Source organism: Microtus pennsylvanicus, chromosome 1 (genome assembly GCF_037038515.1).
Source record: "Microtus pennsylvanicus isolate mMicPen1 chromosome 1, mMicPen1.hap1, whole genome shotgun sequence".
NCBI lineage: Eukaryota > Metazoa > Chordata > Mammalia > Rodentia > Cricetidae > Microtus > Microtus pennsylvanicus.
In genome coordinates, this window is record NC_134579.1 from 126,307,269 (window position 1) to 126,322,592 (window position 15,324).

Below are 15,324 nucleotides of genomic sequence, written 5' to 3' on the forward strand. Positions count from 1 at the left end.
TTGTCAGTTCCAGCCAAGTGGTGACACAGAGTCATTGGTGTCATGCGCCTTAGGAACCTCCTTCTGCCATCATTAACTATTAGCTATTCTAGTGGAAATGACTAGAGACACATATCAACTTTAATCTGTTTCCTGCATCTCTGCCTTTGTCTGCAGCCAAGGTGTTCCTTCACAAAGACTCTTCAGTCTTTTCTTTGCACTTCCCCTCCACACCCCCACTCCAGTTTTGTCTTGTTAGTGATCTAGTAAATCTGTCTATTCCAGACACACATTCTCTGTAGGGAAATGGATCCCCTCTCCATCAGAGGTTGGCCTTTTACAGTCAATCAACTGTTATTTTGGTAAAGGGCTTTCAGCTGCACTGTCAACCCGTCGATAATCTCTCCTTTATATTTAATACTGCACTGTGACCCAACTCATAATTTCCCCTTCATAGTTAGTATTTTTGTGTCCTGCCGAAGAAAGGCCTGCCAGCTTTGAAACCACGAGTCTATTCCCTCACATCCTGAGGGCACTGTAGACTTCTGTCTAATTATACAGTCCTTGGAGCCTGCGGTGGGAGGTCAGGATTAAGATTTGCTGCTCTCTACACTGGAAGCAAGTTTAGGATGTAGAGAGAGATACGTATAGACTCTAGAGAAATTGTATTCTCCACATTGTGCCAGCGTCATTTGTCATGTACTGCATGACCTTCTGTACCCAGATCACTTAGGAACCCACGCTACTGCACTCTTAGCACTTCTTGAGCAAGTACAGCCTGCCCTGGCTGAATGGATCCATACGGTCTAGTGTCTGCCTGGAAAGTCTGAGCCCACCGGGTTCTTCAAAACCAACAGCCGACTTTCAAGGAGAGTCCCACACACACTGTTCACACTCAGTGTGTCACCGTCTCTTTTAGAATCCGTCTTTCGTTCCTGGATGCCTTGCTGTTTCTCTGAAATTCTTTAAATCCAGATTTGTATGATGTTCCTAAGTAAAGATTTGGTGTGGCCTGGTTCACTCCATCTAGGTTCTTCTAGACTTTCAAACTTCTTCTGCTAAATCAATAGATTTTTGTTTTGTTTTCATGCAAACCGGGTTCTCTCATCTGCCCCTAATCATAACTTGGTGAAGTCACCTCCTCTTCTAGATTGTCAGCTCCTTGGAATGATGGCTTATTCAACTTCTACTCACAGCCTGCAGCATGGAAGCACTAAGTATATGGTTTTAGCCAGATATAAGGATGGATGTAAAGACAGATGAATGATTGAGCAGATGAATGGAGGAATGGATGCATGGACGATAGGCGGGAAGGTGAATAGATGGATGATGGACAGATGTTTGGATAGATGGATGGATGGACAGATGGGTGGACAGACGGACGGACGGATGGATGGATGGATGGACAGATGGGTGGATGGATGGATGGATGGGTGGATGGATAGATGGATAGATGGGTGGATGGATGGACAGATGGGTGGATGGATAGATAGATGGGTGGATGGATGGGTGGATGGATGGATGGATGGGTGGGTGGGTGGGTGGATGGATAGATGGATGGGTGGATGGATGGGTGGATGGGTGGGTGGGTGGATGGGTGGATGGATGGGTGGATGGATAGATGGATGGGTGGATGGATGGATGGATGGATGGGTGGATGGATGGGTGGATGGATGGGTGGATGGATAGATGGATGGGTGGATGGGTGGATGGATAGATAGATGGGTGGATGGGTGGATGGATAGATAGATGGGTGGATGGATGGGTGGATGGGTGGGTGGATGGGTGGATGGATAGATGGATGGGTGGATGGATGGATGGGTGGGTGGGTGGGTGGATGAATAAATAATTTCCATCCACTTAGAACTACACTGTCAGAGGAAACTGAATGCTTTCATGAATACATCTATACCTTGACTCAACAGTTGAAGTCTAAGTTTGAGAAATGACAGTTGTTGACGTTTTGCCTAAGAAATGCTGGTCCACATAAATCCATAATCCAGATAGAGACTTTAATCACGCCTCATGTCTGAGGTTGCATTCTTTCAAATCCTAGAGAAAATATGTTCAAAAGACTCACCAATAGAACCAGTGTGTACTTTGTTCCAGTGCAAGGCTGGGAAGGTCCCTCCTGTTCTTTGTCCAGGGGTAGAATGGAGGAAAGGTTGCAGCCCATCACAGATCTGCTATCAGGAGGTGGATATCATCCTATAGGAGTGAGGCCATGCTCTGGAGAACGTGTTCTAGACTACATCTTCAAAGTGGGTTTGGAAGTTTTGTTTTTAAGTCACAGGAAATGGTTTTGGTCGACTGTGGTCTGAATTAAGCATCCTAGGTGAGAGAGACACAGCTGTCCTCCCACCCCTCACAGTACACTCCTCGGCTCTCGATGACCTCCAGTCCATGAAACCCTTCAGGCTCCTCTTCTGGATTCTGGAACTTCAGAAAGGAAAGATGTGTGTAGTTAAGAAACTCCTTGTTTGGGAAAAACATACATGAGTAAACATGAAATTATAATGTGGAATGGTGGGGATGTATTGTGTGTGTGTGCGTGTGCAGGCATGTGGGGGGAGGAGTGCCCTTGGGCCAGTCTAGCCTCAGAACCATAGCCTTCTCAGTGGGACTGATCATTGAAGAATCATAAAAATATAGGATTTTTAAAAGCACCCTCCCCCTCATGGTGATCCTGGGAATACAGACATTAGCAAACACATAGCATCATCTCAGATCCCAATATGCATTTCACCCAGTTGTCCCCAGTCTCACATCACTTGGTTTTAAAAAGAAGGAGCTTAGGAGGGAACACTTACTGACTTTAGTTGTCTGTGTTGGAGAAGTCTGGGGCTTCCTGACCAATTTTCCCCACCAGGTCCCCCATTACATGCCCATCTGTTTGTCCTAGCCCTACACTCGGTCCCTTACCCTCTGCCTCCTTCATTGAAATGGATTTTTAGAGTCAAGTTTGTAGGAATGATTCTTTTTCATTGACACAGTCCTTGCCCACATTTTTAGAGTGCAGGACTTAATTCAATGTGTGTACAATCTGCAGTGCTCAAATCAAGGCCCTCCAATCTCCTCTCATTTACTATTTCCATGTGTCTGGATCTTCAGAGTCCCCTAGTTACTGCAAAATCCATCACAAGTCCCAGTAGGCTTTGGCTTCTGTGTTGTGCTATAGGACACGGCCTGAGCCCTAATGTTTATCTGGGTTTTGATCCCCATTTTAGGCTTTTTTCACTCCCTATATCTGTCTCTACCCATCCCAGTCTCCAGTTAATTTGACAGCCCTTCCCCCACCACCTCTGCCACACTCCCGGTACCTGTGACGCTGGCATGGACAAAGCTTGGGATGCTCTGCTGCCCTGTGGAAGATCTGTGGGTGGGGTCCCCTGAGGCAGCTTACCAGGCTGGCATCTACCAGAGCAGCAGAAGGAACTGCAAACGAGGCTGGCAACCATCCTGCTCCCTGGGTCACGCCTGTGTCACTAGGGTGTCCACACTGACAAGTCAGGAGGGAGTGCACACAGGACAGCCTCCTGCTGACCTCATCCATCTGACTCAATCACCCTGGTCCTCCTTGCTTCACACCTTACCTCTCAGCCTGCTGTCCTCGCTGAACCCCACTTCCTTGCCTGCATGTGTAGGTAGTCGTCATTGCCTCAGAGAGTTTTGCATATGGAATTGGCTAATAACTGGTGGGCGGGACCTTCCCTCCTGCAGACGCTTATCCTTCCAACCATCAACACCGCTCATTGCCTCCCCTCCTCCAAAGCCTGACTCATCCCCACCTCCAGAAAGTCTGTGCTCTGGGCTCAGTACAAATAACAGGCTTCCTTGCCAACCCCTTGCTGCATTCATACTGAAAGCTTCACATTTTACCTGGAACGTCTTGCACAGCAAGCCCTCCCTCCTTCATGAATGCATCCCAAAATTGCACCAAAGATTTTCACTCCAAGGGCGAAGGTAGCCAGTCTTCCACTTCTGTAACTCAGCCCAGTCTTGAGGCAGACAGATCAGACTAGGATCTCAGCTCAGCTGCTTCCTCAACAAGTGTGTTGGGCCCTCTGAGCCTCAACTTTCTCATGTATAAAATGGGACAATAAGCGGTAAGGCAGCAGGGTGACCAGAAGCTAAGCCCACATCCTTCCTTTTATCATGTGTTCCATGGCTTCACATCTCCGAGCCTCATGGATGACAGAGGCATATGCTGCAGGGGAACGTGGTGCCAATGCAGCCAAGGGACATGTGCTTTTTGCGCAGCCCCAGGCACCATGCCAGTCTTCAGCATTTGCCTCTTGGATTTGGCTCTTGTGCCACTGGGCCGTCTTCAGGGGGAGCTTATTCCTCACCCCAGACCTCACCAGTGTTGAAGACCAGCACCATCTTTTTTATTTGCTCTGCAGTTTCAGGGTGTGGGTACAGAATGGGGGTGACAGCTCACCCCTGGGGTGATTCATAGTGTCATTGCCTCTGCACGGAGTCTCCTGCAGCTACAATTGGCTCTGGCTCTGGCTCTGGCTCTAACTGGACGCTGAGGCAGGAATTGTAAATGCTACAGTGTAGTTGGGTCTGATGCCAGCTTCCAGGCTGGTGAGTCGGACCTGACCTTTCTCACTCACTGTATAATGACGGACTTCTAGAAAATATGTGCAAAACAGAACAAAACTTTACTTGGCTAAGGGCCCCCATCTCTCAGCCTTCAGGGCTTGGGACCTGGGAAGAGTAAGGAGTGAATGCTGTCTTGCCACTGAGGGTCCTGGTCCAGGTCCTAATCCACTTTTCAGGAAGACCGTGAGCAGTGGTTTTCACCGCAGCAAGCCCCAGTTTTCCAGTGACACTGATCTGGGAGACATGGCCAGAGGTTTCACCAGCTGCAGCTGATGTCCCTGGAGCATAGCTGTGGTGGCCAAGCTCAGAATAAAAACACGGGACATCCATGAGACAACCTGGCAGGGGAAGGCTATGCCCCTTAGGTGATCCCTTCTCTGTGGCTGGCTTCTCCTGAGCCTGAACGATAGCCAGAGGTCACCTCTCCTCTTCTGCCAGGGTGGGTCTTGTTTATTCTTTAACATCTGTGTTCAGCCTGGGTCTTCCTCTGCCCTGATGTCAGAGATTTCAAGGACAAACAAGCAAGATCAGATTAATGAAGAACAACACTTTGAAGCTAATCAGCATGCACTCACGCAGGTATGTGAGGGGACTTGGTTTCTGAAGCCCCCATAGATGCACACTTGTGTTACGGTCTGGATTTGCACAGACCCCAGGAACCCCTCATGCCCTGTCACTTTATAATGCCAACACTCTGCCCTCACCAACCTAAAGAGCAGCCAGGTCTTTGTATTGTTTAAGGACAATGACAGAAAGTCTATCTGTGCAAGTCTGGCACTGTCATGGTTATTTTTAAAATAGTTTTTGTCTGGCTGAGTCCACGGAGGCAGAACCTGCCGATGGCCAGGGTCAACTGTACGCATGGTAAAGGTATAGGATGTGCTGCCTTCTCTGAGGCTCTGGCATAGATGGAGGCTGACCAGCAAGAGAAGCTCATCTCTCACTCCTAATACAACCCTGAGACCTAAGGCGCCTGCTCAGAAGGGGAAGAGCCAGGATTGAACCCACTGTTACTCGCTTAAAAACTCATTTTTCTAACCTTGGAAATTCCAATATTCCTAAGATTTTATATCCTAGTGTACCTAACAGTCATTTGTAACATCAGGCAACCAGCACACGGAGTGTCCTGTATAACGTTCCTATGGATACTCATCAGCACACAGTGTCCTGTATAGCGTTCCTATGGATTCTCATCAGCACACAGTGTCCTGTATAACGTTCCTGTGGATTCTCATCAGCACACAGTGTCCTGTATAACGTTCCTGTGGATTCTCATCAGCACACAGTGTCCTGTATAGCGCTCCTATGGATTCTCATCAGCACACAGTGTCCTGTATAACGTTCCTGTGGATTCTCATCAGCACACAGTGTCCTGTATAGTGTTCCTATGGATTCTCATCAGCACACAGTGTCCTGTATAGCGCTCCTATGGATTCTCATCAGCACACAGTGTCCTGTATAACGTTCCTGTGGATTCTCATCAGCACACAGTGTCCTGTATAACATCCCTGTGGCTCCACTACCAGCATTTATTGGATTGCTACTGTGTGATAAGCACTGGAGCACAGTTGAGTTGAGCACCTACTGTGTGCTAGAGGATTGAAGACTACCCTTCTGGATCCAGTATATGTTCATGGGGTTTCTGAATACTGGGGCCCCCCTACCTTACTCCATGTGTATCTACTGAGCATCTGCTGTGGACTAGGGCATTAATCCGGGCAGCGGCACTGAATATAAAAGATACTTCTAACACGGGGCTTTCCTCTCTGTAACACTGGGAGGTGGATGTAACTCCCCTATTTCTCAGCTGAGGAAATTCTGGCCTGGAGAATCTAAGGCAGCAATCCCAATGGCAGTGTTATTCAGGACAGTGCCAGACAAGGTCCCCTTGTCCCTTCTTCTGCCTGGAGGTCAAAACTCCTACCTCTCACGGTTGCCAAGGAGTGGGAGAGATGCCAGCCTGTTTTCTTCCCTGATCCCAGCACAGGGCCCAGCACAGATGTTCCTGAAGCTCCATGGCTGTGACCATCGACCATCTTTGTATTTGAGCCACCTCAATGCCTGTTCTTTGGAGTGACTAAGGGATAGGCTGCAGAAGTACCCGCATATCTCAGGAGCCTCTCTGCAGAGACTAACCCCATTGCTGGCATTCATTGTCCCAGCCACTCAGTGAGCCCTCAGTAATGTAGCATCTCCTTGGCCAGCGCTGAGAGTCAGGTGGGCATCTTTACTGTCTGACACACATCTCTCACGGGAATCTGACAAAGGCATTTCAGCCAGGCCACCCTGAAGGACACCTGAAAGGCAAGAATGAGTGTCCCAGGCCTATGTACCTGAACACAGGCTATACGTGAAAGTTGCAGAGCCAGGACAGGATGTGCCAGCCTCAAGTGGCAGAGCCAGAATTCTTCCCCAAAGCCCAGAGGATGTCTGGACCGATAAATCCCACAGTGTATGCACAGAATGTGGTTACAGGAACTCCATACACAGACAGCTGATGCAGACAACAACAGGGAAGGCTGAGAGCAACGGGGGTGAGGGGCATGGGGTTCTGTGCAGTGGAGCTGAGAAGGAATTCTCTACTTCTCACCCAACACCCCCATCCTCTGCGGCCCCCCCAGGAATCCACGCATTGCGGTTTGTGTCCCTGTTGATCCCTCAAAGGAATCAGACCTTCCCAGGAAGGTGGGGCTCAGCCCTGGATCCTGCTCATGAAGCCAAGCCACACTTGTAGCCATCAGGGCCACTAGCCTGGACCACCCGCACCTTGCATAGACACACACAGCTGCAGACCCCCGTCTGAGGTCCTGGCTGATACTGCTCCCCACCCTCCCCTGCCTTTTTTTTCAGAGATGAAAAAAAAAAGTCCCTCCTGTAATTCTCCATTCCCCCACTTGCCCTCACCTCTGTCTCACCCTCTTCTCCCCTACCAGCTGGGCCCTCCATCTTTCCTTCAGTCCATGCCTCTCCCCCACCCCATGATGGTCTACAAGGTGCCTCCCCCACTCTACAGCAGCTTCTCTCACTCCCCAGTGCTTTTCTCTTCTGGTGTCTCTGTCCTTCCCTTCTTCTCATCTTGTCCCCTTCCCTTCTCCTCCACCCTGATTGAGCCCACCATTTACTGAGCACCTAGTGTGAGCCAGCTGAGTATTGAGTCCAGGACTGAGACATGTCCTGCTGACTTGAGTTTGGAGTCTTTGACTCTCCCACCTCCCCCTTCTCCTATGTGTGTGTTTCTCCTCCTCCACACCTTCCTACCTTCCTTCAGCTTCCGGTCATTCCATTTTTCCCCACCTTGCCCTGGCATCTGAAGCCAACAGTCATGGTTGGTAGGAATTGGGAGCAATAGGACTACAGAGTCCCAGGAGAGCTGGCAGCAGGCACCCTTGATGTCATCACCCACCCCAAGTGGCAGGCGATGAATGAGACTGAGGTCTGAGATATATTCATCACCCCCGTCTCCTTTCAAGGCCAAGACAGCACAGAAATGACTTTTGTCGGCTTGGGAGCAGCCCACTGGCCCTGACAGCACAGAGCTGTTTATTCAAAAGGGGAATGGAATGAAAAGAGTGTGAATGCACAGATGTGCTTGCACGTGTGTGTGTGCACGTGTGTGTGTGTGTGTGTGTGTGTGTACATGTTTCAAAGCACTGCTCTCCAAAGCATGCCTTTGGGTGATTGGAAAGCACCAGTGGGCTGTACACTTGATGCTCAGGCAGGTCCAGCTGTGATGATGGGAAGTGACAGGCAGGGCATAGGAAAGAAGGCAGCTGCTGGGGGAGCAGTGTGAAGCTTTGTTTCAGCACGCAGGACCACCCACTTCTTGCTGAGTGACACAAGGTGGTCGTCAGTTTTCCCTCTTTCCTTCTTAGTTCGCTTGTGGTCTCACTGTGTCTAGTGGTGAGTTACTGGAGGTGGGAGCTTAGGGGGTGGGATGGTAATAACTAAAGTCATTTGCGATTGGTGTTACTCGTTCCTGCGTTCCTCTTGATTGAAGAACAGATGCCAGTGCAGAATCAAGAGTGCTTTGTTTTCCTAACCAACTGCCCGTGAGGCCAACATTGCAGAACAGGGAAAGCGGGGCTCCCTGAAGGGTAGGAGGACACATAGAACAGAGGCTGAATATGGGGAGGTCCTGGCTAATTGTCACTGTGCATCCTTGCTGTGCCTAGTCTGCAGCACGGAGCAGGGGACAATGGGTGCAGCCAGCCCTGTGCTCCATCCTCATGAAACTGTTTGGCAGGACCATGATGGTCTGGCAGCACCTCACAGATGTCATGCTGGCAGGACCCCCTAGGAGAGAAACCCATGGGATGGGTGAGGCTCTGGCCTCCAGTGTCCTTGGAGCCATGATAGCAAAACACTACAGCCCAAGCAGCTTACAAACCACAGAAGTTGATTCCTCAGCATCTGTAGACTGAAAGTTCAAGTTCACAGCCCCAGCAGATTCCTTGTCTGTTGTCTGGCTCATGGGTGGCTGTCTTCACTATCCTGGTTTGGAAGAATGGGGTAACTGGGTTGTCTGGGGGTTGCGTGCGCGCACGTGTGTGTGTGTGTGTGTGTGTGTGTGTGTGTGTGTGTGTGTGTGTGAACCAGAGATGAACCTCAGATGGAGCCTCAGAATTCATTCACCTCGGGTTTTGAGACAGGTCCTCTCAGTAACCTGGAGCTGGCCGGCTGTGATCTGCAGGGGCCACCTGTCTCTCCCTCCTCAGTGCTGAGATGTAGGGCCTCACATTTGTGTGCCAAGCACTCTACCAACTGAACCATCCCCCATCCCTGGAGTTTTGTGGAAGGGTGAAAATAGGGCATTAATCCCATATAAGAACTCACCTTCAAACCTCGTCACCCCCAAGACTCCACTGCCTAACTCCTGTGGGGTATAATCACAACCTAAGAATATGGAGGTTGGCAAAGACCTGGCCCTCTAGCCTAGCTGTCCCCTCCTGTCCCCTGTCAGTCATCTCTTCTGGGGACCTCAGTGTGGTTATATCCTCAGATTCCAGAGTTCCATCCCCCATGAACTACCCTATGTGATTGGGTGGAGGTGGCAAACTCCAGCCAGGAGCAGGATGCTTTTCTGAAAGCTTCCTACCAGCATCCCAGCCACCTTTAGCACGCGGCAGAGCCCCTACACTCGTCCCATTGTCACAGATCCAACAAGCAGCCAGAGCCTGAGGACACCCGGTTCCCACCTCACTGCTGGCCTGCTCGGGCAGCTTTGTCTGCCTTTCTTAGCCCTAACATCTGGTGTTCCTTTCTGTTTCTAAATAAATTACAAGACTTCAGTGGTGGGTGGACAGGGCCTTGTTTCCCTAAGAAGGGAGCGCAGAAGTATTTTATTACACTGCTGGCCTGTCACCTTGTTCCTTTAAAGAACACCCCCCCACACACACACACACACACCACTCAAGGCTCTGACTTTGGGGATATGACGCAGGGCTGCCACACACTGCTACATAACAATAGAGGCTGTTGCATCCCAGAATAGAAACTGCCTGCCCCCCCCCCCCACCCCTGCCCCCTGCTCCCCAACCTCTGGCTTCAAGCTGATTGCATATGAATCTTTTCCTTTAGGAAAATGTTCTCAACTGCCCCTGTCCTCCACGCCATGAAGCCATCAGAGGTCCCATGAAGTATCTCACCAAGACACAATGGTGCTACCCAGTGCTCCAGCACCCTACTTGTTAGAGTCACCCTCTGAGTTTGGTCTTGGATAAGTCACCCTGCATGTTTCCCCTGCAAGCATGGAAAAATGGATTGCTTATCACACACCAGGCTCTGGAGGGATGTTCTTTTGTGTCAGACAGAATGCCCCATAAGTCCCAGTCACCCATAGTAGCCTCAGTGTTGATCCACTCAAATGCACTTAGCCACATTTAATTATAGATAGAAATTGCATCTCAGAAGCAACACAAAATCATTTACACAGCTGGAGTTTCCACATCAAATCACATGATTCACTGGAGGCTGCAGCAGGGACCGCCTTTACAAAGACAAAATAATGCTCGCGCCTAGGCTCAGTAGCTCTTGTGTGGTACCCGAAAATCGTATGAATTGCCATTTCTAGCGGTTGCATCTTTCTTCTTGATACAGGATAAGCGAAGAGGCTGGAGATGCTGAAAGGCTGAGACCATTATCATCGGCACTGAGTGGAGCCTGGGACACTCCCAGAGAGACCTCAAAGGGTGGTTCTGTGTCTCTCCACCCAGTCTTTCCACCAAAGCCCTACCATTTGGGGGATGGAGAAGGCTTTGCTGTCCACAGAAAAGCCACCCCAGAGCGACCAGGCACTCTGTTCTCGTCTCCCACTTCTCAGAGCATGGCTATGTCACCCTTGCCCAGGGACAAACTACCGAGCCCGTCGGCTGCTCTTTCAGAGTTTGTGGAAGAACTCCGCAGAAAGAGGGCCCAGAGAGGCCAGCATTCCTCTCTGCGCCTGGGGGAGGGACCCACGGTCCCCATTTTTCAGACCACTGGGGCATCCTCGCTTAGGAGGGGCAGAGCCAACAGCGATGAGGGAGACCTCTCGGTGTGGACCCGGGCAAAATCTCCTCTGGGAGCAGAGGGGATCCCCAAGGCCACAGCTGGTCTCTCACGGTCCACCAGTCTCAAGTGTATCTCCTCAGAGGACACTGAGGACATCTCCCTGCTACCTTACAAGCAGAAGACACGGGTTGGTTCCTGTGAGTCCCTCTTAGAGTCCGGACCCAGCACAAGGAGGAAGTCGGGCTCTCCCGCGGCACTCAGAGACCCCAGCTCTCCCGCGGCACTCAGAGACCCCAGCTCTCCCACGGCACTCAGGGACCCCAGCTCTCCCACGGCACTCAGGGACCCACTCTTATCACCTGTCCTGCGGCCCAGGAGGCGGTGTCTGGAGTCCTCTGTGGATGATGCCGTAGGCCTAGACCTTGGGAAGGAATCTCTCATCTTCCAGAACCGCCAGTTCTCTCATCTGCTGGAGGAAACTCTAGACAGTGATCCATTCAGCTGGAAGCTTCCAAGCCTCAATTACAGATGCCAGACCAAAGTGGACTTTGAAGACTTTCTCCCAGCTATCAGGAAACCCAGCACTGCTTTGTCTGGGGCTGCCAAAGATGGGAAGGAGTCTTCAAAACATCCGAACGTCCACTTTGAGACAGAAGAGGCCGACCGCTCTTTTCTCTCAGGGATCAAAACCATTTTGAAAAAGAACCCAGAATCTAAGGAGGACCCTGCTCACCTCTCTGACTCCTCCTCATCCTCCAGCTCCATCATATCCTTCAAAAGTTCAGACAGCATCAAGAGTGGTCCAAGAGTCCCAAGACTCCAAGGTGACGGTGGCGAGCGGATGTCCCCTGAGCACAGAGAGCCTGGCGCTATGAGGAAAGGTGACGATGTTGAGAGCATAATGAGGAAGTATCTCCAGCCGTAGGGGTTGGTGCAGGTAAGGACGGCAAGCTAGGTCAGCCCCAGGCCAGGCAGCCTCCAGGGAAATCCTGGGCTGGCTTGCTCCAAGGTGGCAGGGCTGTAGCTAAAGTCACATACGGTACTATATGATGTCCATCGGAAAGCAGGGGTCCTGGGGGGTGATGCTGACAGAGGGGAAGACAGACACTGGCAGACAGCTCGGAGGCTAAAGTGCTTTTCCAAGGATGGGGACTTGAGTTTGATCCCTAGCACCCATGTAAAAGCCAAACAGGCGGGTGGCCAACCTAGGAGGTGGAGACCGAGGAGCCCTGCCTGACATCTGGGCTAAACAAACAGATAAACCCTGGGTTCAGAGAGACCCGGACTCAGCATCTAAGATAGAGAGAGGCTCTAGAAGACTTCACTCGCTGTCAGTCTTAGACCACCACAGGCATGTGCTTACACATCTGCACACATGTGCAATCACACACATGCAAAAGTGAGTGACAGGTTTGGGGAAGTGGTTCAGCCAATGGACTGCTTGCCCTGAAAACATAAGCATTCAAGTTCTATCCCCAGAACCCACGTAAAAATTGTCGAGTGCAGTGGCATGCACTTGTATCCCTGGCACTGGAGAAGAGGTGACAGTGGGTGGCTGGGGCTGGGGCTCATAGCCAGCCATACTAGCCTAGTTAGTGAGTTCTAGGTTGAGTGAGAGACACTGTCCCAAAAGGCAAGGTGGATATCTCCTGAAGAACTCCTGAGGTTGTCCTTCTTGTCCTGACTGGCACATTCATGTATTCACACAAACACACGTACACATGCACACAAATGGTGGCCCCATTAAGCCTTCTTTTCTTAACCTCTTTCCACTTGGGGCTGAAGGGGCTGGCAGGGCATTCTGTCTATAGAATGTTCTCTCTGAGCCACTGAAGGTCAGATTGGAGAATGCATGCCGAACGGTGAGATCAGCTTTGGCTTTGTCTGTAGAGAGAAATTGGAACGCCAAGGACGACGGGATGGGAACATGTGCAGAGTCCAGAGCTCAGCAAGGGAGGAGCCAGATTTTCTCCACCTCAGCTCTTTTCCCAGTCCTAATCCTGCTTCTTCCCCAAGTCAAGCACAGGGCCGGTGTCCCTCCCATGCAGACTGACCTCTGTCAAATGTGTGTATCAGCCACGGTTCACTGCTCACGATGACCCAAGAGGTGATTAGCACTAGTTACCATTTATTCCCATTTCCCAGGCTGACCAACTAAGGATCAGAGAGTTCAAAACCACCCAGGCAAGCCTGAGGCCCTGAACTCCAGAATCCTCCCATCTCTCTCCAAAGCTCGTCCTTAGGTCCACCACACAGGTGTCTTAAGAAAGGAAGTTGTTGCTGTTCTGTATGCCACACACAGGCAGCACTAACGTAGCTGTGGCACACAGGTCTCAGTGTGTGCACTGCCGCAGCCCCCAGGCCTCCAGGAAGCTCACACTCACCTGCTCCTTTGAGAGGTACCCTCAGCCCATGGTCAAGTCACTGCCCCCTCTGCAGAGACCAGCTCAGGCTATACCTGAGCAAATTAATTTGACTTAGCATGGCCTTTTCTCTGCTCTCAATTACTGAGTAAAGATCTGATATTCATTTACATTATTATGCTCTCAGGGACAGGGGAAGCAGTTTCAAAGGCCAAGTAAAGGGCATGCAGCCACAAGGGGAGGGTACTTGGTACACACTGGCCCGGACATCTTGTCTCTGCCATTATTTTTTTTTTTAACTCAAGTACCCTCTTCTCTCTGAGGGAAGTTCTCTGAGAATGTTTACTCTACTGGAGAGCACTGACCGCATGTTTCCCAAATCCCCAGGCTGGGGTTCTAAACCATACCGAACAGTTCAGACATACCCCAGGTCCAGCCCCTCCTTCCCCCACTGCTAACCATGGGTGGGCAATGGGGCCTAATCAACAACTGTGTCTCCAGTAGGGTGGGTAGTGGTCAATAACCAGTAATGAGAATTTAAAAGATCAGCTGGGTTAGTGTCACATGCCTGTGATTCTCATGCTGGGGATGTTTGGGAAGGAGGGTCACAAGTTCAAGGCCAGCCTGGGATATATAATGAGACCCTGTCTCAAATACAGACACACGCACACACAGAGGGGAGGGGGATGTCCACACACATACATGTATATATACACATACACATTTTACACACACATGTACATATATGCACACATATACATACATACATATACACATTCTCTCGTGCTCTTTCTCTCTCTCTTTCACACACACACACAGGGAGAGAGAGAGAGAGAGAGAGAGAGAGAGAGAGAGAGAGAGAGAGAGAAACAAGCAATGGAAACAGACTGGCCTCAGCTCAGTGGAGAGCAGGTTGCTTTAACCTTGACACTTGTGTCCCCCGTGGGCTCCTTCCCATCCCTGTGATCCACTCACAAAGGAGAAAGGTTACAGTGGCTCAGGGTTCTGGAAGCTCTGGTCCATGGCTCCATGGCTTTGGGCCTGTGGGGAGTACTACATGGGTGGACAGGGAAGAGGACAGAGAAGCAAAGCCTAGGATCTATAGTGGCCTTACAGGGGGCTCCCCTGAGTGACCCCAAACAGTCAAGCAGACCCCTAAACTAGAAGTTTCCACACATCCCACTAACATCACGTAAAGAAGCCTTCTTGGGCCTTGGGTACCGCTCAGATCCAAATAACAGCAGCCCCTTAGAAATCTGTCCTGCTTCCTCCGGAGGCATCCCCCCACCCCGTGTTCTCTCTGGTAAGGTTTGCCAGCCTGTACCTCATTCTCTATCTCCCCTTTGTTTGCTTCCAGCCTCCCCAGCACCGGGGCCATGAAAGACACCCTACTCCAAACCTGTGGAGAGAAAGGGAGAGACCCCCCAAGCTCCTGGGGCCCTCCATCCAGAGCCAGGAAACCTGGCCACCCTCAGGATGTGGGACAGGCCCAAAGAGACATGCCCCAGCAGGCCACTAGGCTGAACATATGCTTGGTCTGTATTAAATAAAGTTGGCGTCCCTGGGATCTGTGTGGCTTCTCTGTTCAGGACTCTGTTGGGAAGTAAGTGGGGGAGCAGAGCGAGTTCCCAAAGGATGGGACCAGCTCAAGGACTTAATGAGGTGTGTTAATTGTCGTCTGTTCCCTCCCACCACATCTACTGGCCCTGGCCTGCCTCTTCATCAGATCGTAGCCTGAAGTCCACTTTGGGTAGCTTCCTATGTCACTCTTTACCCTGTTTTCTGAGACAGAGAGGCTCTTTGAGTGTGCACTGGCTAACCCTGTCTGCCAGGCTGGCCCCAGGCATCCGGGACAACTCCCTCCCTAGTGCTGGGATTACAGCTG

At 50.8% G+C, this 15,324-nt stretch overlaps 1 protein-coding gene across 2 annotated transcripts in view; it reads left to right on the plus strand.

The window, feature by feature from the left end:
* Positions 1-15,000, plus strand: part of Myo18b (myosin XVIIIB) — a 220,279-nt gene extending 205,279 nt beyond the window's left edge. For both annotated transcript variants that reach the window (XM_075983418.1, XM_075983429.1), the window contains 2 exons: positions 10,684-12,013; positions 14,797-15,000. In XM_075983418.1, the coding sequence (XP_075839533.1) occupies positions 10,684-12,001 (1,318 nt within the window). In that variant the 3' untranslated portion in view covers positions 12,002-12,013; positions 14,797-15,000. The remainder of the gene's footprint in view (positions 1-10,683; positions 12,014-14,796) is intronic.
* Positions 15,001-15,324: the final 324 nt, after the last annotated feature.